The 27,988-nt window shown below is 44.3% G+C and overlaps 1 protein-coding gene across 9 annotated transcripts in view; it reads right to left on the bottom strand.

Moving 5' to 3' along the window:
- CACNA2D4 (calcium voltage-gated channel auxiliary subunit alpha2delta 4) overlaps positions 1–26,419 on the bottom strand; it is a 141,895-nt gene extending 115,476 nt beyond the window's left edge. For 3 of the 9 annotated variants that reach the window (XM_075210735.1, XM_075210733.1, XM_075210734.1), the window contains exons 1-2: positions 26,233–26,376; positions 5,961–6,042 (exon numbers count right to left, since the gene is read on the bottom strand). In XM_075210735.1, coding sequence (XP_075066836.1) covers positions 5,961–6,042; positions 26,233–26,315 — 165 coding nt within the window. In that variant the 5' untranslated portion in view covers positions 26,316–26,376. Of the gene's footprint in view, positions 1–5,960; positions 6,043–26,232 lie in introns of all 9 variants that reach the window. The other 6 variants (XM_075210731.1, XM_075210738.1, XM_075210739.1 and 3 more) reach the window with 5 other exon arrangements.
- Positions 26,420–27,988: the final 1,569 nt, after the last annotated feature.

Below are 27,988 nucleotides of genomic sequence, written 5' to 3'. Positions count from 1 at the left end.
TGTTACATAATTTAGCCCAGATACAATTAAAAAAATATATGAGGATAATGTGAGCACCGTAGTGAGTGACAATTATGGACCAACTCGCTAGAGTTGATCATTTGCAGCTTTTACACTTACATGTTGCTAACAGAGGAAATTCCCTGCAATGCTAATAATATCAAAGTACACTATATGGACAAAAGTATTTGGCTACACCTATTAATTATTAAATTGAGTTGTTTCAATCAAATCCGTTGCCAGAGATATATAAAATCAAGCACCAGACATGTAGTCTCCATTTGTAGACATTTGTGATACAAAATGGGTTGTTCTGAAGAGCTCAGTGACTTCCAGCGTAGTACTGTGATAGGTGCCACCTTTGTAATAAGACGGTTCGTGCAATATCACCTATACTGGATATTCTACGGTCAACTGTCAGTGATATTATTAGAAAGTGGAAGCGTTTAGGAACAACAGCATCTCAGTCACGAAGCAAAAGACCACGTAAAATCACGGACCGGGGTCAACGACTGCTAAGGCGCATGGTGCGTAAAAGTCACCAACGTTCTGCTGATTCCATCACTGAAGAGTTTTGAACTTCCACCGGCATTAATGTAAGCACAAAAACTGTGCGATGGGAGCTTAATGGAATGGGTTTCTATGGCCGAGCAGCTGCATGCGGCCTCACATCACCAAGACCAATGCCAAGCGTCGGATGGAGGGGTGTAAAACACACCGACACTGGACTGTGGAGCAGTGGAAACGTGTTCTGTGGAGTGATGAATCACACTTCTCTGTATGGTGGTCAGATGGGCGAGTCTGTGTTTGGCGGATGCCGGGGGGATGTTACCTGTCTGACTGCATTATACCAACTGTGAAGTTTGGTGGAAGAGGGATAATGGTATGGGGCTGTTTTTCAGGGTTTGGGCTAGGCCCCTTATCTCCAGTGAAGGGCGATCTTAATGCTTCAGCATACCAAGTCGTTTTGGACAATGCTATGCTTCCAACTTTGTAGTAACAGTTTGGGGAAGGCCCTTTTTTATTCCAACATGACTGTGCCCCAGTGCACACAGCAAGGACTACACAGACATGGTTTGATGAGTTCGGTGTGGAAAAACTTGACTGGTCCACACAGAGCCCTGACCTCAACCCGATTGAACACCTTTGGGATGAACTGGAAGGCAGATTGTGAGCCAGGTCTTCTCGTCCAACATCAGTGTCTGACCTTATAAATGTTCTACAGAATGAATGGGAACAAATTCCCACAGAAACACTCCAACATCTTGTGGAAAGACTTCCAAGAAGAGTGGAAGCTGTTATCACTGTAAATGGGGACCAACTCCATATTAAAGTATATGTATCTGAACACAATGTCATTACAGTCTCTGTTGGTGTAATGGTCAAGCGTCCGAATACTTTTGTCCATATAGTGTAAATGTGAAGTGACACCAATGGGGATGGGTCTTGAAGCCCCCGAAGGTATTTTTTGGAGAGGGGGGGGGGGGGGAAATCAGCACATGTAAACATATTTCCTATACTAGGCCACACTTCGCGTTACTTTCCTGGACATTTATGAAAATCGTGCAGATAGTGAGGGACATTCCCTTGTATAGATTCCTGTGTACCAGTTTTTAAAAATCCCCCAAGAGACCCCCAGGTGAATGGAGCATGCTGGGGGGTAATATCATCCACCGATCACGGGTGTCACCTGGATGTCTGGTTACTAATGATCTGATCTGCTGCCTCTATCGTGTGTACGTGACGTGTACACGTCACATCTCCACACATTAATCACACAGACAGAACACTTCACCGCACAATCTGTGATAATGATGTTCTAGAATCCATCTCTAGTCATAAAACCACAATATATCAATATATACAATATCTGCATTAGTTGATAGATATCACTTTGCCTACAGTTTAAGAGGACGATGTGACATTAGCCGGATAACATAAGCTCAGTAAAGCAGCGGCCTCCAGTACCGCTCAGAAGAGGATTATGGGTAACGCTTGGCAGGCGACACAGGCTGACGTCACCGCCTGTCAGATTATGTGATTCACTACTGACCTATTAATCCCCATGTAACAGAGACATCAGCGCTACCACCACGGCGTATAATACGGGGTGAGGGTCATATAATTGTAACCCTTTCACCACCAGGTAACATGGACTCACCCCTTATAACACAGGGCTCGCCTGGTGCTCTCAAGCCGCACATCAGGCGCACACTTACGCCTAATGATAGCGCAGAGACGCGGCTGGACGGTGTTAGTAGTATTCACACTCAGTATGGAAATGTGTAAATTTACACCACAAAAACGAACTCCAATTCTAAATGATGCCCTGTGTCGTCAGCATCAAATACAGGGTTCCCCGGAATCTAATTAATTTTATCTAAGAGTGCTCTGTTTATGCGCTGTGCTCTCCCCCAGGGACAGACTAGGCCGGCGCTCTACAGGAAGCTCTATCCTAGGCTGGATTCCCCGACACCTCACTGCGCCGCTGCCGCTGGACCTGGTCTTACGGCTAAGCGCACAGATTTGCAGCGTGCGGTAGGTCATACTTACCAACTTTGAATAGTTGGTTTCCGGGAGCCTGTCATGGGAGGGGGGCATGATGGGTGCGGGGCTCCAAAATGCGCGTCATTTTGGACCCACCCCCGTGACGTCATGCCGCAAAACGCGTCATTTGACAGCGGGGACGGGGCAAAACGCAGCGATTCACCGGGAGTCGTGGTGTTTGGGAGCTAATTCTGCCCACTTCACTAGGAAGTGGGGCACTTAAGTAAATTATAACACCAGAACTGCTATAGATGTCTGCATATAGGAAACTGGAGACATCTACACTGAAACCTGCATAGGGGGAGTCCAAATGCTTCAAATACGCTCCCAGGTAAACGCCCCTCTAGTCATAGTCCCATAGTCTTCCATTAAAATAAGCAGAACAGAAGGGAGAATAGGAAAATGTTTAACCCTTCAAGTTAACATTTGTAACTGCACACAGACACCCAGACTGACCGGCTACAGAGGAAGACATCCGAAGACAGGACTAGGGTGGTATATTGGTGTATGGAAGGTATACATGGCATATAGGGGCTGGGGGCATCTGCCACCTTGGGCTGGGTCATCCAGCTACCTGTATTTCTTCCGTTTAAAATGTCCCTAATAGGCCGCTGAGCCGAGTCTCCCGCCATACCTCCACCCCCATCACCACTAACATTTCCAAGCCAGCCCCTGACAGCAAAAGTGGATTTTGAGATACACTATGTATGGGCCTGATTTATTAAGGGAAGTGAAAGATTAATACTACGGTCAGATATTCGCCCTGCACCAGATTTCAGTTATAATTTGCATCTGAACAAACAGGACCGGAGTCATTAAGGACAGTAAGTCAAAAAACTGAGTAAATGTTCTCTTGGACAAACCATGTTACAATACAAGGGGTGCAAATTAGTTTATTATTTTACACATAAGGAAAATACTGGCTGTTTTTTCATGTATCACACAAATACTGGATAACTTTATTTTCACAATGAAATATAAAGCTGATCTAGGACATGTCCTACCCCAACTATAAATCTGTCATCACATTTTAAATTTATCTCCCCCTCCAATGCAACATGGCTTTGCTAAGGTGCAAAGTTACTCTTTTTTTTTTTGCTTTACTTTCCTTAATGATTCAGGCCCAAAATGTTTATCGTCTAACATGTCTTATTGAGAAGGCAAGTGATGCATACTTGCCAACTCTCCCTGAATGTCAGGGAGGCTCCCTGAACTAGGGGTGATCTCCCTCACTCCCTGAAGAGTCTGGCACTCTCCCTGATGCTGAGCCAGTACAAGACGTGGTTGGCTTCGCCATCTGTGGCGTGATGACACTATTCAGAAATTGTGTCCTATGTCCATGTATTGATGCCTATGGAGGCAGCCATTTTCATGGAGACCAAGATTTAATCAAAGACTGACAGGTAAGACAACATGACTTCAGTAATGGAGACAGGAATGTAAAAGACACTTCAGTCTCTAGAGATCATTAGCTGCTTTTCTTTAACGCATAGTTGCCTACTCTCCCGGAATGTCCGGGAGACTCCCGCATTTCTGGGAGACCTACCAGGAGAGCAGGGCAACTTGCTGGTTCTCTCCCAACAATAGATAAGGGGCAGGGCTTAATGATGCAAATATTGTGGCATCTTAGCCCCGCCCCCTGCTGTAATTGCCCAAAAATTTGACAATCGTTTACAATTCGTCAAGCCCCGCCCCCACACGCCCACCTCCCCTGGGATCTCCCTGAAGCCATCGAGGAAAAGTTGGCATCTATGAAGTAATGGAAAGTTGCAGCATTCATATATTGCCCTTCTCAGTGGTGTTGAGGGTCTGCTCAGAGTGTATTAATAGAGGAGCCCCCTGTAACGTACTAACTGTGTATTACTTGCAGTCTCTCCTGTATATTGAATACCCCTGGTCGGACCACATGCAGCATTGATGGCAGCCCCCCCCTCGGTCTCACATGTGTCAGTTAGTCTGTGGCTCGTGGCACGTGCCCCTCAGACTAATCCTCGGCCCCCCTCACTATTCTTAATCCTCCCGGCTGGCTGTCCTCACTGAGGCCGTATGACCCACTTAATGGGATGACACATAATCACTGGAGTACAGCATATATGGGGCATCTACGCCCGGTTCCTGCAATGTACATCCGTACAACGCTGGTCTCTGAAGTGGGAGGTATGTAGCAAGTGCAAAAAAAACAGCTAAAAAAAAAAAAAAAACACACATTGTACATGTAGCACAAGATGTAGCATTGCTGGGGTAACACTAACGGCCTAAATCTGATCTTAAAATCTCTATCTATATGTACACACAGGACAATATACAACATGCAGAAAAGTCCCAGAAAACTCAAAGATCACGTGACACGAGTGGGCGGAGCCTCTCTGGAGCAAACTATCCACACAGTAAGTAGAACAACTTATTGCAACAACATATTTGAGTGAACACTCAATTTTAACCTCTCACATTTCTTTCCCAATAGTCAGACAGTGGAGAAGATTGGTTGCGTCATTGCTGGTCACAAAAAGAAGCTAAAATTAACAGTGTTCTACGTCATTGAGGGGAAATTGTGCAAATCAGTGTAACGTGTTTAAAAAAAATAAGGTGCTATATGCAAACAAACACACAAACAACAAATAATACCCTCAGGAAACACCTCGTTCATTAGTACAGATCTCCACAGCCCTGGAGAGGCAGAGTAAAGCTGGGTACACACTACAGAAATTTCGACCAACATTTTATGCCGAGCGATTTTACATGCGATCGATGGTCCGATCGCTCGGTCCATGGACTGCATACACACTGGTGTCGTGGGCAATGACTGTAATTTCATACTCACTGTTGTGGATCGGTCGGAAGTTTATACACACTACACAGCAGAAACGAGATCGGAACGAAAATATTAAACGGTACGACCAACCAAATGAGGCGATAATCGTCCATTTGGGCAGACTTTTGACCATCGTGTCACTGCACACACTGACCCGACTTTTGAACGAGCGGTCGTATGTCGGCTTTTTGAGCCGATTATTGGATGAAAACAGTGTAGTGTGTACCCAGCTTTACTAATCATACAAGATACAATAGTACATAACATCAGAACAAGAAGAGACGAGGTTGATGAAGGAGATGCAGACATGAGACAGAGGGTACAGAGGGCCCTGGACGTAGGAGCTTACACTCTAGAGAATCTCAAAACCAGGAACAAATACACACAGACAAATTCTACAAGATATTACAATGAAAAGTGACGCTGGAGAAATGTCACCTCTGCAACCTTCCCGGGGATGTCCTTCACCGGCAATGTGCTTAGATTGTAAGCTCATGTGGACACTGTACGTTAATTATTCGTAGTATCAATGTACATCGCTATGTTGTAAGTTCAAGATCCATAAATGACAGGTAATAATAATAGTCAGCGATTCACCTACCTTTTGTAAGAGGAGGGAGCCGGAGTGTTTGGTGACAATGGCGTAAATCTCGCTGCCAAATGTATCAGCCCAAAGCTTCACCCTGAGACAGAGAGAGAGAGAGAGAGAGAGAGAGAGAGGTAGAGGGGGGGTTACACAGAGAGGGGGTTACACAGAGAGGGGTTTACACAGAGAGGGGGGTTACACAGAGAGGGGGGTTACACAGAGAGGGGGGTTACACAGAGGGGGGGGTTACACAGAGGGGGGGTTACACAGAGGGGGGGTTACACAGAGGGGGGGTTACACAGAGAGGGGGTTACACAGGTCCTGAGTGACTTCATGTGTCGGAACACGAGGGATTAACCTGTTGTCACAATTGTTTAGCACTACCAGACACCATAAATAATCACAGCTGAGAATCAGGAATAACATCTAACATCGGACCCAGATACATATTGTCCATCTCTTCTACCGTGCTGGGGGAATAAAGTCCTTAAAATAACACACACCCCACAGCCGGCACCTCTAACTAAAATAATACAGAGTTCTTCATCATAAGGAACAGATATATCATTAATAACAAGCCCCTCTCCGTTATAAACATTGTCCCCTATAGTGCTGTTATTATACTGGACCAGCTGCACAGTACCACTTCTCTTGTATGCAATTCTCAGTATCTGCTTTTCTCTGTATATAAAGACAGGTGCCCAGCGCCGTCTCCCTCTGTTTTCAGGGTCTACGTATCAGAATCTGGGTGATCAAAAAGAGTATGCAAAGCGTAATAAAAAATATGCAGAGTGTAATTCTCAGTATGTGTTCTCAGTATATATCTATGACCTAATACACAGTACCACTTCCCCTGCTCTGTATGCAGAGTGTAATTCTCAGGATGTGTTCTCAGTATATGTCTATGATATAATACACAGTACCACTTTCCCCTCTCTGTATGCAGAGTGTAATTCTCAGTATGTGTTCTCGGTATGTGTCTATGCCCTAGTACACAGTACCACTTCCCCTGTCCTGTATACAGAATATAATTATCAGTATGTGTTCTCAGTATGTGGCTATGATCTAATACATAGTACCACTTCCCCTGTTCTGTATGCAGAGTGTAATTCTCAGTATGTGTTCTCAGTATGTGTCTATGATATAATACACAGTACTACGCTCTCCCACGCTCCATCCGCTTGTCCCCTAACTTGTGCTCCTTCAAACGGGCACTCAAAACCCATCTCTTCCTTAAAGCCTACCAGCCTTCCACCTAACCCTCTCTCCATGCTCGCTCCCATCCCCTTGTTCCTCCTCTGTTGGGGTGCACGCTTGCTCCCCCCCCCCTCTGACTCCCTTTGTGCCGGCTGTCTGTTTCCCCTCCCTTTAGGATGTAAGCTCTTATGAGCAGGGCCCTTCTCCCTCCTGTCTCTCTACCTTCTCTTCTGCTCCAACTCCATTACATCTGCTTTGCCTGGAGCCTCTGAAGTGTTGGTACTAGTTGTTTATTGTTCTGTACTGTTATTCCCTGTACTGTCCATTGTTTGTACTGTGTTCGGCGCTACGGAAACCTTGTGGCGCCTTATAAATAAATAATAATAATAATACCACTTCCCCTGTTCTGTATGCAGAGTGTAATTCTCAGTATGTGTTCTCAGTATGTGTCTCTGATATAATGCACAGTACCACTTCACCTGTGCTGTATGCAGAGTGTAATTCTCAGTATGTGTCTCTGATATAATACACAGTACCACTTCCCCTGATCTGTATGCAAAGTGTAATTCTCAGTATGTGTTCTCAGTATGTGTCTATGATATAATGCACAGTACCACTTCACCTGTGCTGTATGCAGAGTGTAATTCTCAGTATGTGTCTCTGATATAATACACAGTACCACTTCCCCTGATCTGTATGCAAAGTGTAATTCTCAGTATGTGTTCTCAGTATGTGTCTATGATCTAATACACAGTACCACTTCCCCTGTTCTGTATGCAGAGTGTAATTCTCAGTATGTGTTCTCTTTCTATGCAGTCGTCAGTGTCATCAGCCTACAGACATGAATTGCATGCACTGGTGTGAGGTTTAATTAAAATGTATTTATTATTAGTAATCATTAAAATGGATAATTATATCCTGGTTTATAGACAGGATGCGGTTTTGTGGTTTACTAAAAAAGTGATTACAAAATGCAAAAAATCCTGCAATGGTTTTGTTACCGTGGTCATTAAATGTAATAAACTCTTCGATTTCTGTACTATTATCTTCACTCAGTATCAGAATCAATATTATTTAAATCTGCTATATATTAATTTATCATTGAACTATGGGGAATATTCGCCATTGGCTAATAGTAATCAATATGTCCACACGGGTGATCTTTGGTGGGACATCAATGATATATGTGATATAATGGTTCAAACACAGACGTCGTTATATCTCATCAGCCGCTATAATTCATCACATTGATTTGGTTATTAGGTATCAACTGTGTTTTCTACAGCAGAACCCAATATATCGCTGCACGATTAGCCGATATTACAATCATTTATTCATGTCCCATAATTGCACCCAATCATCTGAGTACTGACGCAGGTGCAATGATCACTGCATCAATGATGATATAAATCATTATAATGCTCAGATGTTTGCAAATTACAGTATATTGCTATTTAATAGAATGTTCCTAAGTAGTCTTATTCTGTAACCATTACTTGTATTGTAACTATCTAACAATTTTTAATTTTTATTACAATCTATGTGGTTGCTGTTAAGGAATATAGGCACAATGAAAACATTGTGTATTCATGATGAAGCTTTTGAACTATAGATTTCTCTCGAAAGTGGTACAGAAGGGAGTCTGCACTTCCTCTCAAGTATATGAAAGTGCTGTCACTCAGGGTACCAACCCTCAAAATATATACAATATACAACAACGAATAACCCCGGGCGCAAAGTGAAATATATGAGCTAGCTGATAGTACAAACATGATAGTGATGCATAAAGCTCGCAGATCTCTATCAGAAAAATCACAGCAATGATATAAATAATGTGTATGTAATCAGATCCCAGGAGTCCTGGCCACAAATGAAATGAATAATGTCAAAAATAAGCACAAAAACTAAATAGAACCTAAAAAAAGAAAAACAATAATAGCAACGGTCCGAGGGTCTAGTGTGATCACTACTGGTGATCTCAGAGAGTCTTACACCAAGATAATAATACCTGTTAAAGTAAAATAATTGGATGCAGGTAATGGATATTTTCTGCACACTACAATCAGTTGTGATGCGATCAATACGCAACTTAATTTTTGTAATAACAACCTTTCATTGATCTTAACATTTACTAATCTTTTATATAAAATGAAGTGGTGAAAAGGCTAAAATATGTTTTCAACTAACAAATGACATCGAGTTTAGTATCGTGCTGTTCACAATCGCACAAGAACATTTCCGGTGCTATTTTTGTAGCGTTTGGACCGTGTGAACGTTAATTATAAATAACATCACTTTTTATACACAGAATGTCCAGGTCACAGGGACCATAACAGGTTATACAGATCTAGAGATGGGAATCTGGAGAACGACATCTGGCAATTCCAAGGAACAATGACCAGAGAAATCCATCAATGCCGTCCCGAGTTCTTGGGAGGTCAAGACCCTTCAACCTATGAATGACCATTATACTGTAACTGTGTACTTTGTGATGTCACTGTTTCTTTTCAACTGTGCAGTGTATAAATTGTACCTCTGGCTTTGAAAATCAGATGTGCATTAAGTACAACTCCAAGTACATCTAGGTAGAACTAAATAAGAGATAACCCAAATATATATCTGTATTGAGACAATGCGGGGTAAGGGTCTGGAGGTTATAAATCCACCTCATCTCTTCCCATGGCGTTTGTTTACTGGTACAATAAATCTGAGAGCAGGAATTATGATCATGATTATTGGAGTAATATTAGGTTAGGGTTGTTATAAACAGGTTTGTGGTACATCCATGGGAACTAAGTTTGCTCCAGGGTACGCAAACCTGTTCATGGCCCATTGGGAAGAGACCACCATATGGGAAAACAACCCCTACCTCAAACATATTAGAGGATGGCACCGGTACATAGACAACATTCTTTGCAGATAGACCGTCTTTGCATATCAATCTTTGCCAGGGAGAAATTGGAACTTTTTATCAACTACATCAACCACAATCATCTTAATCTACGATTCACAGCCAACATTAGTACTACCAAGGTTGAATTTTTAGATCTAGAGATCTACATTCAGGATAATAAGATTGAAACGAAGACCTATCTGAAAAATGTTGACTATAATTCGTATATAGCGTCCAACAGTAACCATACGAATGGACTCAGGGATACACCAAAGGAGACATTTTTTTAGAAAAAGGAGAAATTGCTCTACCTTAGAACACTATGACACAAAAGCTGAAATCCTGAATTGTAGATTCCTCGACAGAAAGTACGATACTTCCTTAGTTAATACAGCTCAAGCCGTAGTTAGTAACACCTCCAGAGACACTTTATTTGTCCGAAAAACAAGAACCACAGAGATTAACCAGGAGACTTTACAATTTTCACCAAATGTAGTAACGATTCAAAGGTTTAGAGAACATCATTATTAAGCGTTGGGGGTATACTGAGGGAGGATGATAAACTCAGAGAAATCCTGCCCTTAAAACCCAAATTTGTATACAAAAAAGCAGAAAACCTTAGAAATAAATTGGTTAAAGGTACGATACCCCATAGACACAAATGTACAGAGAGACACCTGGCTGCATGAAAATAGCCAGGGAATCCTGTATTGTAACAAGTTACATGACTGTAGGACTAGTGGACAACGCACAACATAAGCAATAAAGAGCCTCAAGTCCAACGTTACAGAATAAATATAAGAGGAAACATCACCTGCGATACCACCAAGGTAATCTACCTTCTAGAGTGCCCCTGTGGTAGACAGTACGTGGGACGGACTATTAGAAAATTGTATATACGAGTTTCCCAACACCATAGAAACATTAAAATGGAACTCGAAACACACGGTGGGTCAGAACATTACTCCAGGAATCATGAGCATAATCCCCCTTCCCTATTTCAGATTTATAGGGATCAGTACTGTACCCCTGTACTTTAATTGGATATAAAAGGAAGTAAGGATATATTGTTTGAATTATCCCTGATACAGTCTCTTTCAATTGGCGAAACGCGTTGATGTGTGGATATACTTACTTTTTCATCTGATTTTCATTCACTCGTTATATGTGGAATTCTGAACTTTGTTTGCTAAAGACGAACCAGTTTGGGCGCATGTGCACCAGGTCCAACCACGGTCACTCACACAAGAGACGCCGGCGTGACTACGAGACTGCTGAGGGGAGACGGAGAGACTGAAGGAGAACCAGGAGCCCTGGGTATACAGCCTGGGAGGGGTAAGTGCACTAATCCCATTCCGCAACCATCGTCAGTATACAGTTATGGCCAAAAGTTTTATGAATGACACAAATATTATTTTTCACAAAGTCTGCCGCCTCAGTTTTTATGATGACAATTTGCATATACTCCAGAATGTCATGAAGAGTGATCAGATGAGTTGTAATTAATTTCAAAGTCCCTCTTTGCCATAACAATGAACTTTATCCCAAAAGCAACATTTCCACTGCGTTTCAGCCCTGCCACAATAGGACCAGCTGACATCAGGTCAGTGATTCTCTCGTTAACACAGGTGAGAGTGTTGGTGAGGACAAAGTTGGTGAACACTCTGTCATACGGATTGATTTAGAATAACAGACTGGAAGCTTTAAAAGGTGGGTGGTGTCACGGGCACTAGGAGTCTTTACCCAGGGATCACCAGGTGATAGGCTTACCAGAGCAGTATAGGTGGTAATATGGTACACTGGTAGCAGGGTGATCACGGAACAGGAAATAGCAGCTGATGAGATGCTCAGGAAAGTCTATGACTAGCAGCACTGGCAATATGGAAGTGGTAATACACGAGGAACTGTATGGACAAAGGACACGTGAAAGTAGTCAGTGGTCTGCGGTAGCAAGTTGTACCACTGCTATAGTGAGGAGGAATGTCCAACAGAAACGAGGGAGTGATGAGAGTCAGCGGTCTGCGGGTAGCAAGTTGTACCGCTGTCTGAGTGAAGGAATGGAATCCAAGTGGAGGTATCCGGGTAGTCAGTGGTCTGCGATAGCAAGTTGTACCACTGCTATGTGAGAGGATAATGGAACAGGTGATACTGGAAACAGGGATCAGTGGTCTGCCTTCAGCAAGTTGTACCACTGAATATATATGTGAGGAGGTGCACGGGGAGAAACTGCAACACAAGATATACACGGGCACCTTGACTTTGAACCACAGTAATATGCACAATATTAATGTATAGATAACTGAGCAATACTGCCAATATAGAAAAGTCTCTTGAAGTAGTCCAGCATAAGTTAACACAGTCAATGATGGCAATAGACTCAGCGGATAGCACACTCCAGAGGAGAACCAACACAGTCCAGCAAGGTATGCAATACACAGCACAGTCAATGAGAAGCAGGCATACCGTGGTTCAGGAGAAGGCAGTCAGACAGGAGTGCAGAGATACCTGAACGGCAGGAGGCCGGCAGGATGCGAAGTCCCTGGATGGGTGAAGCGGTGGTCTAGTAGGTGCAGCGCACAGGTAGGTAGACCAGCAGGGAACACAGGAAAGCGTGGAGAGCGGATCAGCAGTAGATGGATGAGTAGTGCTGAGGAGTAGCAGCAGCGGGTCTCTGCGGGAACACGGAGGTAGCCAATAGCAACCAGCAGGTGCAGTAACGATGGGACACAGGAGAGCAGAGTTGAACTGGAACTGTTGATCACGGAGAATAGCGGGTAGCACCATAGGCAGTAGACTCAGGGAAACACGGGAGAGTTGACAAGAACTGAAGACTGAAGCGCCCAGAGGCAGCGGATAGGAATCAGCCAAACAGTCACAATGAAACACAAACGGGTTGCAGGTTGAAGACTGTAGTGCACGGAGGCAGCGGATAGGAATCAGCAGCAGTCACGATGATGAAACACAGACGAGTTGCAGGTTGAAGACTGTAGTGCACAGAGGCAGCGGATAAGAATCAGCAGCAGTCACGATGATGAAACACAGACGAGTTGCAGGATGAAGACTGTAGTGCACGGAGGCAGCGGATAGGAATCAGCTGGCAGTCACAATCAGGAACAGGTGAATGGAAGTGAATAGGAGACTGAAGTGCACGGAGGCAGCGGATAGGAATCAGCTAACAGTCCCAATAATACATAGTAGAGTTGAAGTGGTTAGAAGACTGTAGTGCACGGAGGCAGCGGATAGGAATCAGCTCACAGTCACGATGATATAGTTGATGGTAGAAGTGGTATGGGAACCACAGGAGTAGAAGTGGTTTGGAAACCACAGAGGTAGAAGTGGTTTGGAAACCACAGGAATCAGCAGGGCTGAATAACGAGGAAACACAGGAACACCTTCAGAGACTCATAGGGAATGAGACTCCAAGATCAGGCAACGTGGTGTTGACCACAGGTGCTTAATATAGGGAGGTTGCCTGATCTGCCAATTAAGTTAAAGGAACATACACTGAAGGTTTGGAAAGGGCTGCGCATGCGCAGACCCTCAGGATGGAGGACGGCCACGGTTCCTAAATGTCCGAGAAGAGGCACTCACGGTCCGGTGAGTGACAGTACCCCCCCTTTTAAAGGTGGGCACAGAACGCCTGGAACCGGGCTTGTCCGGATTTTTGGAATAAAACTTCTTCAGAAGAGCAGGAGCATTAAGATCTTCAGCTTTGATCCATGAACGTTCTTCAGGACCAAAGCCCTTCCAATGAACGAGGAAACGGAGGATTCCTCGCGAAATTTTTGCATCCAATACCTCAGTAATCTCGAAATCCTCCTCCTGATGAACTTGAACTGGCTGCGGTGCTGAGGGAGGAGTCGAGAAGCGGTTGATAATGAGAGGTTTGAGTAAGGACACATGGAAGGCATTGGAAATCCGAAGATTCTTAGGAAGAAGAAGTTTAACGCATACTGGATTGATAACTTGAATGATCCTATATGGACCAATAAAACGAGGAGCGAATTTCATAGATGGAACCTTCAAACGAATATTTTTGGTAGATAACCAAACCCGATCTCCAATTTTTAGTGGTGGAATAGCCCGCCTCTTCTTATCTGCGAAAGACTTATATTTGTTAGATGTCTTCTTTAAACAGGTCTTGACCTGAGACCAGATATTTTTGAAGGTCTGACAAGTAGTCTCCACAGCAGGAACTTGGGTGGGTGGGAGGGCAGGAAATTCCGGAAAAGACGGATGGTGACCGTAGACCACAAAGAATGGAGTTTTGGATGATGACTCATGGTACATGTTGTTATGGGCGAATTCAGCCCAAGGGAGCAATTCTACCCAGTTGTCTTGGTTGGCTGAAGAAAACATCCTAATAAAAGTCTCAAGATCTTGATTGACTCGTTCCGTTTGTCCGTTAGATTGCGGATGGTAAGACGATGAGAGAGCTAATCGTATGCCCAAAGTTTTACAAAGGGCCCGCCAGAATCTGGAAACGAATTGTACTCCTCTATCTGACACAATCTCAGACGGACATCCATGGATGCGGAAGATTTCTTTAATGAAGTGTTCAGCCAAAGTAGACGAAGAAGGTAAACCGGACAGAGGGACGAAATGAGCCATCTTCGAAAATCTGTCTACCACTACCCAAATAGTATTGTGATTCTTACTTGGTGGCAAATCAGTAACGAAATCCATACTAATATGGGTCCAAGGCTTGGACGGAATGGGTAGTGGTCGCAGCAACCCTGCTGGAGTTCTGCGGGAGGATTTGAACTGAGAACATAAATCACAGGAAGCAATAAACTCTTTGACGTCTCTCCTCATTGAAGGCCACCAGTAACTTCGAGAGAGCATCTCAAAGGTCTTATGTTCACCGGCGTGTCCAGAAAAACGAGAGGCATGGTACCACGAAAGGATTTTCCTCCTCAGGGTAGGAGGCACGAGGGTCTTCCCAAATGGTAGCATTTTGGTGGATGAAGCAGCCAGAGAAATACATTTGGGGTCTAGAATAGCATGGTTGGGAACCTCTTCTACATCAGAGGACGTCACAAAAGCTCGAGATAGAGCGTCAGCTTTCTTGTTCTTAGCGGCTGGTTTGAAGGTTATAATTAATTCAAAACGGGAAAAGAAAAGAGACCATCTTGCTTGACGAGGGTTCAAGCATTGAGCAGATTGCAAATATGACAAGTTCTTATGATCTGTGAAGATCGTCACCGGATGACGAGCTCCTTCCAACAAGTATCTCCATTCCTCTAATGCAGCTTTGATGGCCAGCAACTCCTTGTCCCCGATAGTGTAATTTCTCTCGGCGGGCAGAAGACCCCGAGAGTAGAAGGCACAAGGATGTAATTTTTGTTGCTCCGAGCGTTGGGAGAGAATGGCTCCTAAGCCCACATTAGAGGCATCTACTTCTAGGAAGAAGGGAAGTGTCACATCAGGCTGTCGAAGAATGGGAGCAGACGAGAAGGACTCTTTGAGAATTTGGAAGGCTTGGAGAGCCTCAGATGACCATTGCTTAGTATTAGCCCCTTTACGAGTCAGGGCCACAATAGGAGATGCAATGGACGAGAAGTCTTGAATGAAGCGTCTATAGTAATTGGCAAAACCTAAAAAACGCTGGATGGCACGAAGAGTAGTTGGCTGAGGCCAATGTAGTACAGCATTTACTTTGTCTGGATCCATCTTCAGGCCAACTCCGGAAACTATATACCCCAAGAATGGAATCTGGGGTAATTCGAATGAACATTTTTCCAATTTACAGAACAATGAGTTTTTCCGCAGTCTGGAGAGGACCTCTGCCACATGTTGGTGATGAGAAGGCAGGTCCTGTGAGAAGATCAATATGTCGTCCAGGTAGACAACGACACATACATATAATAAGTCCCGAAAGATCTCATTGATGAAACCTTGGAAAACAGCGGGGGCATTACACAGCCCGAAGGGCATTACTAAATATTCGTAATGCCCATCTCTGGTGTTAAACGCGGTCTTCCATTCATCACCGGAACGGATTCTAATTAAATTGTAGGCACCACGAAGATCCAACTTAGTAAATATCCGAGCTCCCTTGATGCGATCAAATAGCTCAGTGATCAGCGGAATGGGATACCGATTCTTGATAGTAATGGCGTTGAGTCCACGAAAATCTATACAAGGGCGTAATGATCCATCCTTCTTTTTGACGAAGAAGAACCCAGCTCCAGCGGGAGAGGTGGAAGGTCGAATGAAGCCACGCTGGAGATTCTCCTGTATGTACTCAGATGTGGCTTGAGTTTCAGGCAACGAGAGAGGATAGACCCGGCCCCTGGGAGGAGTCTTGCCAGGTAGAAGGTCGATCGGACAATCCCAAGAACGATGAGGAGGAAGACGTTCAGACTGAGCTTTATCAAACACATCGGCAAATAAAGCATACTGAGGAGGGAGTCCCGGGGAGGAAGATGTGATGGAAGATTGCTGTACTTTAAGAGGAGTCACTTGAGAAAGACAACGATGGTGACATTCAGACCCCCAAGACGTAACTTGAGGAGTGCGCCAGTCAATCTGGGGAGAGTGACACTGAAGCCATGGAAGGCCTAAGACAATCGGACTTGTCGTAACTGGAAGAATTAAAAACGAAATTTCTTCATGGTGTAGTACACCAATCTGAAGGGTTACTGGAGACGTACTCTGGGTGATGAGACCATTGATGAGACGTGATCCATCTATAGCCGTCACAGTAATGGGTGTTTTTAAAGTGATCACTGGTAGGGACCATTGATTCACTAGTGATTTAGAAATGAAATTTCCTGCTGCTCCGGAATCAATCAATGCCTGTGACTCAAAGGATTTGGTAGCAAGGGAGATAGTCACATCAAAGGCGCAGACTTTAGATTTCATAGACAATGGAGAGGACTCCAGGGACCCTAACTTCACCTCTCCAGAACTAGTTAGGGCCTGGCATTTCCCGATCTCTTAGGGCAAGAGCTGAGCGTATGCGTGGAATCAGCACAATAGATACAGAGTCTATTCTTTACTCTTCGTTTCCTCTCCTCTGAAGATAATTTGGAACGTCCTATCTCCATGGGAATCACAGAGGATGGAGCTGGACGAAATTGAGGATTTGAACGAAGAGGTGCTTTAACAGCCGTTGTTTTCTCAGACTCTCTTTCACGAAATCTCATATCTACACGGTGGCAAAGAGAGATCAAATCTTCTAGTGACGAAGGAAGCTCTTGGGTAGTCAGTGCATCTTTAATTTTATCGGAGAGCCCCTGCCAGAAGGCGGCAACTAATGCTTCAGTATTCCACTGAAGTTCAGAGGCTAAGATCCTAAATTGAATGACATACTGTCCTACTGTATTGGAGCCTTGTCGTAAACGAAGAATGCTGGAAGCAGCGGAGGTCACACGACCTGGTTCATCGAACACACTTCGGAACGTGGAAATGAATTTGGCACTATCTTGTAGAATTGGATCGTTTCTTTCCCACAGAGGGGAGGCCCAAGCCAGGGCTTGTCCGGAAAACAATGAGATAAGATAGGCCACTCTGGAACGATGGGTAGAAAAATTTTGAGGTTGGAGTTCAAAATGGACTGAACATTGGTTAAGGAAACCTCTACAAGTTTTGGGGTCCCCGTCATATTTTGACGGAGTAGGCAGGTGAAGCGTAGGAGCTGTAGACACCTGGGATGGCACTGGGGAAACGGAGGAAAGCACAGGAGCTTCAATATTAGCTGTAACAGTCTGTCCAGATGTTCCTTGGGAGGTTAACGATTGGTAACATTGAAGTAACAGCTGTTGGCGAGCATCCTGTTGCTCCACACGGCTGACCAGATGCTGCAGCATCTCTTTAGCGGTAGGTTCCGTATCTGGGTCTGTCATGGCCTGATCTTACTGTCACGGGCACTAGGAGTCTTTACCCAGGGATCACCAGGTGATAGGCTTACCAGAGCAGTATAGGTGGTAATATGGTACACTGGTAGCAGGGTGATCACGGAACAGGAAATAGCAGCTGATGAGATGCTCAGGAAAGTCTATGACTAGCAGCACTGGCAATATGGAAGTGGTAATACACGAGGAACTGTATGGACAAAGGACACGTGAAAGTAGTCAGTGGTCTGCGGTAGCAAGTTGTACCACTGCTATAGTGAGGAGGAATGTCCAACAGAAACGAGGGAGTGATGAGAGTCAGCGGTCTGCGGGTAGCAAGTTGTACCGCTGTCTGAGTGAAGGAATGGAATCCAAGTGGAGGTATCCGGGTAGTCAGTGGTCTGCGATAGCAAGTTGTACCACTGCTATGTGAGAGGATAATGGAACAGGTGATACTGGAAACAGGGATCAGTGGTCTGCCTTCAGCAAGTTGTACCACTGAATATATATGTGAGGAGGTGCACGGGGAGAAACTGCAACACAAGATATACACGGGCACCTTGACTTTGAACCACAGTAATATGCACAATATTAATGTATAGATAACTGAGCAATACTGCCAATATAGAAAAGTCTCTTGAAGTAGTCCAGCATAAGTTAACACAGTCAATGATGGCAATAGACTCAGCGGATAGCACACTCCAGAGGAGAACCAACACAGTCCAGCAAGGTATGCAATACACAGCACAGTCAATGAGAAGCAGGCATACCGTGGTTCAGGAGAAGGCAGTCAGACAGGAGTGCAGAGATACCTGAACGGCAGGAGGCCGGCAGGATGCGAAGTCCCTGGATGGGTGAAGCGGTGGTCTAGTAGGTGCAGCGCACAGGTAGGTAGACCAGCAGGGAACACAGGAAAGCGTGGAGAGCGGATCAGCAGTAGATGGATGAGTAGTGCTGAGGAGTAGCAGCAGCGGGTCTCTGCGGGAACACGGAGGTAGCCAATAGCAACCAGCAGGTGCAGTAACGATGGGACACAGGAGAGCAGAGTTGAACTGGAACTGTTGATCACGGAGAATAGCGGGTAGCACCATAGGCAGTAGACTCAGGGAAACACGGGAGAGTTGACAAGAACTGAAGACTGAAGCGCCCAGAGGCAGCGGATAGGAATCAGCCAAACAGTCACAATGAAACACAAACGGGTTGCAGGTTGAAGACTGTAGTGCACGGAGGCAGCGGATAGGAATCAGCAGCAGTCACGATGATGAAACACAGACGAGTTGCAGGTTGAAGACTGTAGTGCACAGAGGCAGCGGATAAGAATCAGCAGCAGTCACGATGATGAAACACAGACGAGTTGCAGGATGAAGACTGTAGTGCACGGAGGCAGCGGATAGGAATCAGCTGGCAGTCACAATCAGGAACAGGTGAATGGAAGTGAATAGGAGACTGAAGTGCACGGAGGCAGCGGATAGGAATCAGCTAACAGTCCCAATAATACATAGTAGAGTTGAAGTGGTTAGAAGACTGTAGTGCACGGAGGCAGCGGATAGGAATCAGCTCACAGTCACGATGATATAGTTGATGGTAGAAGTGGTATGGGAACCACAGGAGTAGAAGTGGTTTGGAAACCACAGAGGTAGAAGTGGTTTGGAAACCACAGGAATCAGCAGGGCTGAATAACGAGGAAACACAGGAACACCTTCAGAGACTCATAGGGAATGAGACTCCAAGATCAGGCAACGTGGTGTTGACCACAGGTGCTTAATATAGGGAGGTTGCCTGATCTGCCAATTAAGTTAAAGGAACATACACTGAAGGTTTGGAAAGGGCTGCGCATGCGCAGACCCTCAGGATGGAGGACGGCCACGGTTCCTAAATGTCCGAGAAGAGGCACTCACGGTCCGGTGAGTGACAGGTGGTGCTTGAAATCATTGTTCTTCCTCTGTTGACCATGGTTATCTGCAAGGAAAACACGTGCAGTCAAAATTGCTTTGCACAAAAAGGGGAGTATATTGCTGCTAGTAAGATTGCACCTAAATCAACCATTTATCAGATCATCAAGAACTTCAAGGAGAGAGGTTCAATAGTTGTGAAGAAGGCTTCAGGTCGCCCAAGAATGTCCAGCAAGCGTCAGGACTGTCTCTTAAAGTTGATTCAGCTGCGGGATTGGGGAACCACCAGTGCAGAGCTTGCTCAGGAATGGCAGCAGTCAGGTGTGAGTGCATCTGCACGCACAGTGAGGCGAAGACTTTTGGAGGATGGCCTGGTGTCAAGAAGGCCAGCACAGAAGCCACTTCTCTCCAGGAAAAACATCAGGGACAGACTGATATTCTGCAAAAGGTACAGGGATTGGACTGCTGAGGACTGGGGTAAAGTCATTTTCTCTGATGAATTCCAGTTCAGATTGTTTGGACATCTGGAAAAACGCTTGTACGGAGAAGGAAAGGTGAGCGCTACCATCAGTCCTGTGTCATGCCAACAGTAAAGCATCCTGAGACCATTCATGTGAGGGGTTGCTTCTCAGCCAAGGGAGTGGGCTCACTCACAATTTTGCCTAAGAACACAGCCATGAATAAAGAATGGGACCAAAACATCCTCCAAGAGCAACTTCTCCCAACCATCCAAGAACAGTTTGGTGATGATGCCTTTTCCAGCAAGATGGAGCATCTTGCCATAAGGCACAAGTGATAACTAAGTGGCTCGGGGATCAAAACATAGAAACTTTACATCCATGGCGAGGAAACTCCCCAGACCTTAATCCCATTGAGAACTTGTGGTGAATCCTCAAGAGACGGGTGGACAAACAAAGACCCACAAATTCCGACAAACTCCAAGCATTGATTAGACAAGAATGGGCGGCCATCAGTCAGTATGTGGCCCAGAAGTTGATTGACAGCTGCCAGGGCGAATTGCAGAGGTCTTCAAAAAGAAGGGTCAACACTGCAAATACTGACTCTTTGCATAAACTTAACGTAATTGTCAATAAAAGCCTTTGACACTTATGAAATGCTGTAATGTTACTTCAGTATAACATAGCAACATCTGACAATAAGGTCTAAAAACACTGAAGCAGCAAACTGTGAAAACCAATACTTGTGTCATTCTCAAAACTTTTGGCCACGACTGTACTACTCAAAGTGTTTCACGCCTGATACCGTTCTTATCACCACTAAATGGGGGGGTCTAATGATCCTTTTGTTTTTGGGGTGTCATTATCTTGGTGTAAGACTCGCTGCACACCAGGATCACCAGGAGTTATCGCACTAGAGCCTCGGACCGTTGCTATTATGTCTTTCTTTTTTCAGGTTCTAGTTTTTATGCTTATTTTTTACATTCATTTGTGTGCAGAGTTCTGTCCAGGACTCCTGGGATCTGATTAAATACACATTATTTCTATCATTGCTGTGATTTGTCTGATAGAGATCTACGAGCTTTATGCATCACTATCATATTTGTACTATCAGCTAGCTCATATATTTCACTTTGCACCCGAGGTTATTCGTTGTTTTTATAGATTTCTAACAATTCCAAAATCTTGATTGAAATTTAAAAAAAAAAAAAAAAAAGGTTTTTTTTCTATAAAAGTGACTTCTGCATATGGACACTGAAGACGGACGACCTGTCAGAGGACTATATATGACCGTGTTCTTTGTGATGCATCTAGATTTGCGCACCTGCAGCCAGTGTTACGGGAAAGTGCATAAAGTCTGCTGAGCTGTAAAACATACACTGACCAATGGGAAGAATTGTGCATTGGAGCCATTCCGAGGCGATATGATTGGTGGAATAAACACCACATGTAATACGGACAGTCCTGATGTCCACTCATTGTCATCATTCATTACGATATAATGGACCTAATTCATTAAGGAAAATAATTTAAAAAAATTAGTAAGTTTCCTCCAGGACAAACCATGTTACAGTACAAGGAGTGCAAATTAGTTTATTATTTGCACATAAGTATAAATACTGGCTCTTATTTCATGTAGCACACAAATACTTGATAGTATTATAGGAGTTTAATTGAATAAAAAGTTGATACTGAAGTGTTAGTGAGTTGGACCAATACTCGCACGCAGGTAGAGCCGGGCGCTGATTGGTTAGCACACAGGTAGAGCCGGGCGCTGATTGGTTAGCTGGACACGGAGAAAGACCCTGCGCATCTGCACTGTTTGCAGTTTGTAGGTGACCCACAGGGGCCTATTTAAGGAAGGGAGGAAAGGATTTATCTATAACTAATCCGTTGTGCTGGTGAGGGCTATTGGTGGGTACCACCACTGTTAGCTTTCACTGGCGAAGGCTTTATTGCTTTATTATTCACATAAAACAGTTTCCCCTAAGTTATCTATATTAAAATAAAAAAAAATTATATATTTTTTTTTTATGTTATTGCTTCTTACACAAAGCATGAGGATTTCAATCTGGTAATTCTGTGAAAGCTATTGTCCTCTGCTATCAGCTCCACAGCGCCCTTCAATGAGTTTGCAGACAGGAAGTCTGATGTGCACAGAAGAATATCTTCCCCCAAGATCAGACTGTTGCCTCAAATATATCAAACTCCGATGAGGAACTTCTACAGGTAGAAGTGAGGATGTTATTATGGATTCCTTTAACATAAAGCCACATATATAACAGTTTGCAGAATTATCCTCCTGATTCCCATTGATAACAGAAACATAGTTTGAGTTTCCGTGAAATTAAAGACGCTAACACGTATGAAATAATCATGCTGTTGCCGTGTAGATAACGTGTTTAACGCAGCATTAACAAATGCACTTTCCTCTAGAAAAATCTCATCAGACGTGTAATCCTCTCCCACAGATTTCATAGAACAGTTTATGCAGGAAGCACAATTTACTAAAGATTAAACGCTCTCTTCTCTCTGTGCATCACAGGATCCTGCACAGGGGCAGGAACATTTGTAGGAACATTTGGGGTGCTCACCTACAGACTTTCCCATCCCCCAAGTGCATTCCTCCCAACTGATGTTGGGGCTCCCCCCACCTCCTGCCCACAGACATCTCTGCATGACACGTGGCAATGAATGGGTGTTTGAATGGGAGGGGTAAAGGGGCAGTCTAATGAAGGTCTGGCCAATCTGTGGCTCTCTAAGTGTTGTGAAACTACAAGTCCCAGCATACCCTGCTAACTATCAGCAAGCTATCCACTGGCAAAGAATGCTGGGACTTGTAGTTTCACAACACATTGAGGCCTTGTGCTTCAACTGTGCAATGACCACACCCCCATTACAATGTCCCAAAAGTGGGTGATCGGGCAGAGTTTGGGCAGACCGGGAGCAGAGCTTATTTTGTACCAATTGGGCATGGATAAATGTTGGGGTGGGGGGGGGGGGGGTATGCTTATGTTACTATTTCTTTTACCTGGGACAGAGGAAGCTGTCTCCTCAGTTTAGGCTACTGCTCTGCCCCACGGTGATGTGCGCTAGGGATGGCCGATGCTCCGGAGCTAGGAGGCAGCTGGAGCCAGAGTGGAGATGGAGGCACGGCTGGTCTGAGTGCTGACACATGGGATGGACAGGCTGAGCCATTAGCATATTAGTCAGCTGATTAGCATGTTGGTCACTCTTCTCTATGGAGCCTCTACTGAGTGAATTTTTGCTTTTTCACAGCACGTTTCCATCAATCTTCATTTACTTTAAAACATAAAATACAGGATCTGACTAATTAGACACCAGGAAATTCCCACAGGCTCTAATTGGTATTTTTCATGTAGTTTCCTGTTACAGGCGCTGCAGAGTCGCTGATCCTATATAGTATATACAGTTATTGTACTGGAAACACTGAAATATCATCCTACGTAGATTCTGCCATCTGAGTCTTTAATGTTTTATATTTAGGACATGCTGGTGAAAATGTGACAAATATATGTAAATGTTGAACTTTATAGCTATTAGATATAAGTTTGGCATCTATAGATCATCGTCATCAGTTATTTATATAGCACCACTAATTCCGCAGCGCTGTACAGAGAACTCACTCACATCAGTCCCTGCCCCATTGGAGCTCACAGTCTAAATCCCCTAACACACACACAGACAGGGAGACAGACAGACAGAGAGAGACTAGGTTCAATTTAATAGCAGCCAATTAACCTACTAGTATGTTTTTGGAGTGTGGGAGGAAACCGGAGCACCCGGAGGAAACCCACGCAAACACGGGGAGAACATACAAACTCCACACAGATAAGGCCATGGTCGGGAATTCAACTCATGACCCCAGTGCTGTGAGGCAGAAGTGCTAATCACTGAGCCACCCATGGCTGAGATGGGTAATCAGGAATAAGAAAGGGGAGTTGGAACATTCCAGCTGAACAACAGTCGCCATCTTGGATCAGGAAGAATTCATTATTCCCTACTATCTCCACGCTCCTGGCTTAGTAATTGAGGGTATCTTCCCTGTTACTCCTCTAAGTAACAGGATATAATCACCAAAACCACCACTCTCTTCACAGTCTCTAAAGTGGTGAAGAGAAGAGTTGCACATGATTGGCCAAAATAGCCATCCAATCAGACGCTGATGTTATACTCAACACCCAGGGATACATTTACTACAGTTTCTATAAAGAAAAAGTGGAGATGTTGCCAGTAGCAGCCAATCAGATTCTAGCTATCATTTATCTTGGTTGCTATGGGCAACACATCCACTTTTCCTCTTTAGATCAACCCCCCCAGTCTCCGGTAAGTCACTGTCTATAGACACAGAGAATATAGTGTGATATACAGGTAACAACAAGACTCCCACCACAGTATTAGGATCGGTGGTCCCAAAGCGAATGTTAATCTACATGTAGTCAAATGAATACAAAATATGACTTGACTCACCCAATAATCTAAGGTCTGCACCATTGCAGTAACCTGGGCTGAATTATATCATTCACAAAACATCTTTAGGTTGTTTAATTCAGTCCCAGTTACTGAACTAGGAAAATAAGCAGGGAAAACAGGAGCAGAACATTGTGTATCAGATGAAATGGCTCTTCCTACATCGGTTCATAAAGAAATGATTCTGTCTGATCCTCCTCCGTGTGTTGCTATGGACTTGGAACATGTGTGTGCGTGTTCTAGCTATCTCCGTGTCCCCAATATGTGTGTGTGCCAAATGTCCCAGTTGGGGGTGCTGCCCTCCCCATGTGTGATTCTCACACACCTCCCAGTCTTCCAGGCTGTAGGCAGCAGACAGCCGGTTCTCTACCCAGAGCTGCCAAATTCTGTTTCTACTCAGATACATTCAAAATAAGAATTATGTGAAAAACAAGTTGAGGAAACATCACAGTGAGGGGGGAAGGGGGGGGGGGGGGGTAGATCACACCTCTGTAATATCATGGGGATCTGCAGAGGTACAGACCACACACAGCCCTGTATCCGCCTGAAGACCCCAAATAAGTACAAATTATATAAACAAGTGACACAAACAACCTTCGTTCTCTCTTACTGAAGATATCACAACCCAACTTAGGTAATGAAAGGGTGAACTGCAGTCACCTCTAGGAATACAGATTGGTAATCAGACATAGTACTCACCCACCGAGGAGGTAACATGTTTGGGGGGCAGTAAGTGGCTGTAAGGGCAGGTAAGAGGGGGTGAGAGGAGGAGTGTGTGTCAGAGATCTGATTTGGGGGCAGTTAGTGGAGGTAGGTTGTCTAGGCAGAGCTCACAGGTAGGTGTTGGGATGGGTAGACATGATTACCCCATCTGGGGTGGAATGGGGAGACCCTGGTACTGTGTCAGGTGGACAGACAGGTAAGAGCACAACTGACACAAGTGCACACAGACAGGACAGATAGAAAAATCGGGATAATATCCATGACAGGATCTATATGACGTCGGTGATTCATAGACAGGTATATTATAGGTAGTTGGTTAGCAGGACACTCATAAGGGGTATATATTGTGCAGTAACACCTGAAATACACGAGAGGGCGCCAGTGTACATATCCCAGGGCAGGTAGGAGGCTAATGTTATACATAGTTCCTAAAATATATATATATATAATTGGTTGGGGTGTAATCAGAGGCAGAAGTGACTAGATAAATGCACTGTATATACTGGAAGATATTCGGAGGGGGAACACATACAGAAAGGAGTATGGTGCTGTACTGGTTTAGGGGTAATAAGAGGCAGCTGAAGGGTTAGTTTGGAAGATAGGGGGTGAAAGCAAATACTAGGGGCAGGTGGGCAGATAATAAGGGCAGATGAGAAGTTAGTGGGTCTAGATAGTTGGGGCAGGTGGGTAGTTGCTGTACAGCCAGCGGGGCAGTATAATAGTTGGGGCAGTTAGATGGGGAAGGGGGGCAGACACTATTATACACAAGTCAGATGAGGGATAAAAGTCTCTCACGTGTCTGGGGGGATCCTCTTGTCGGCTCCGGGCCCCGCACACCCCGGGAGGAGGATCCAGAGCAGCGCCCAGCACCCCCACATCGTGTCCCGGGGGTTCAGGCCATGGGGGGGCGACACGGGACACCCCGACCCCAGCAGTGAACTTCAGTCCCCGGTTGTGTCTGTGTCTCCTCTCCTCGCACAGATCCCTCTCTGATCGCAGATAATCTGCAGGATCCAGGGATTACAGCCGACCAATCACAGCCCGGGGCCTCCCCCTATTAACCCCCTGCTGTCAGACCCTCATCTGCTTAATGGGCTCTCCCGGCAAAGACAGGGACTCTGCCTGCCACCTATAGCACTATATATATATATATATATATATATATATATATATATATATATATATATATATATATGATATATATCTATATCTATATATATTTATATCTATATATATATATATATATATATATATATTTATACATAGAAATATATAGTGTCTGCAGAGAGCACACTGGCAGGGGGTAGAGCACCACATCACTATAATCACTACTAAGATATATTACATTACAAGGTGGGGTCGGGAAACATTCATATAAATCTCTGTGTGAGGGGAAGAAACATTTTTGTGTTCATCTGACATATTGTAATGAGACTGTGTCATGTATATGCAATAACAAGCAGAGTCCTTATATATTACTGTATTATACTCACATTATCACCACTGTTCTCCTTATTATAGAACTCCCCAACCTTGATTGTAGTCTGATAAATCTGTCACTTACATTCTCACCCTTGTGATAGAAGATTGTGGCAGATAAAACTACAGTCGTAAAACGAACACCAAAAACTAGATAAATATTAGTCATCTGTTATGTATTGTGAAAATATCTTCATCGATTGTATCTATGTAACTTTATTGTTGGTTTGTAACAGCTTCTATCTATAGAACGTTCATGTGATACATTGTATCCAGCTATGTGATACATTGTATCCTCCTGGATATAACGCGTCATATAGCGCAAGTTACATCTCTGTCCGACACTACTGAATGGAGTTAGCGCCAGACCCTCATCCTTTCTGCAGACCCCCCTTACTTTATCTGCTAAAGTTTTACACCCTAGGTTATTAACCCCTTGAGATCTCCCCCTTGACAACTACCCGTTGCTCATAGTTGTCAGCCGCCCATAACTTTCCAGGACAGTCCCGGGATATAAAAATGCATATACTGAAATGTCCCTATTTTTTTATAGAATTGATCAACCACACAATAAACTACCTATTTTTTTCTGCAGGTCAGGTGCTGTTATTGCCATTAATTCTCATTATCTACCCTTCAGAATGTAATATCGACGAGATAATAATATATTGATGATTATTAAATTTAGTTAACATGGCATGCTGACGGTTGTAGTGCTCCAGGGCAGGGCCATCTTAACAACATTATGGGCCCCCGGGCAAAGCAGTGCAGCGGGGCCCCTACCTCTATATATGTGTTTTATATATAGATAAATAGATAGATAGATAGATAGATAGATAGATAGATAGATAGATATAGATATATTTGGAGGAATTTTTTTTGCAGGTTTATTTATTTTACTTAAGAGCCCTGATTATGGGGCCCCTTTGCCTGTGGGGCCCCCGGCACCTGCCCATCATGCCCAATGGAAAAGATGGCCCTGCTCCAGGGTCGTGCCTATCCTATGTGGATGACACAGACATATCCTGCAGAACATCGCATCTATACACACGCAGTAACTTGCTCAGAATTT

The sequence above is a fragment of the Mixophyes fleayi genome, chromosome 4, assembly GCF_038048845.1.
Source record: "Mixophyes fleayi isolate aMixFle1 chromosome 4, aMixFle1.hap1, whole genome shotgun sequence".
Lineage (NCBI taxonomy): Eukaryota > Metazoa > Chordata > Amphibia > Anura > Limnodynastidae > Mixophyes > Mixophyes fleayi.
This window is presented reverse-complemented; position numbering and strand designations above follow the sequence as displayed.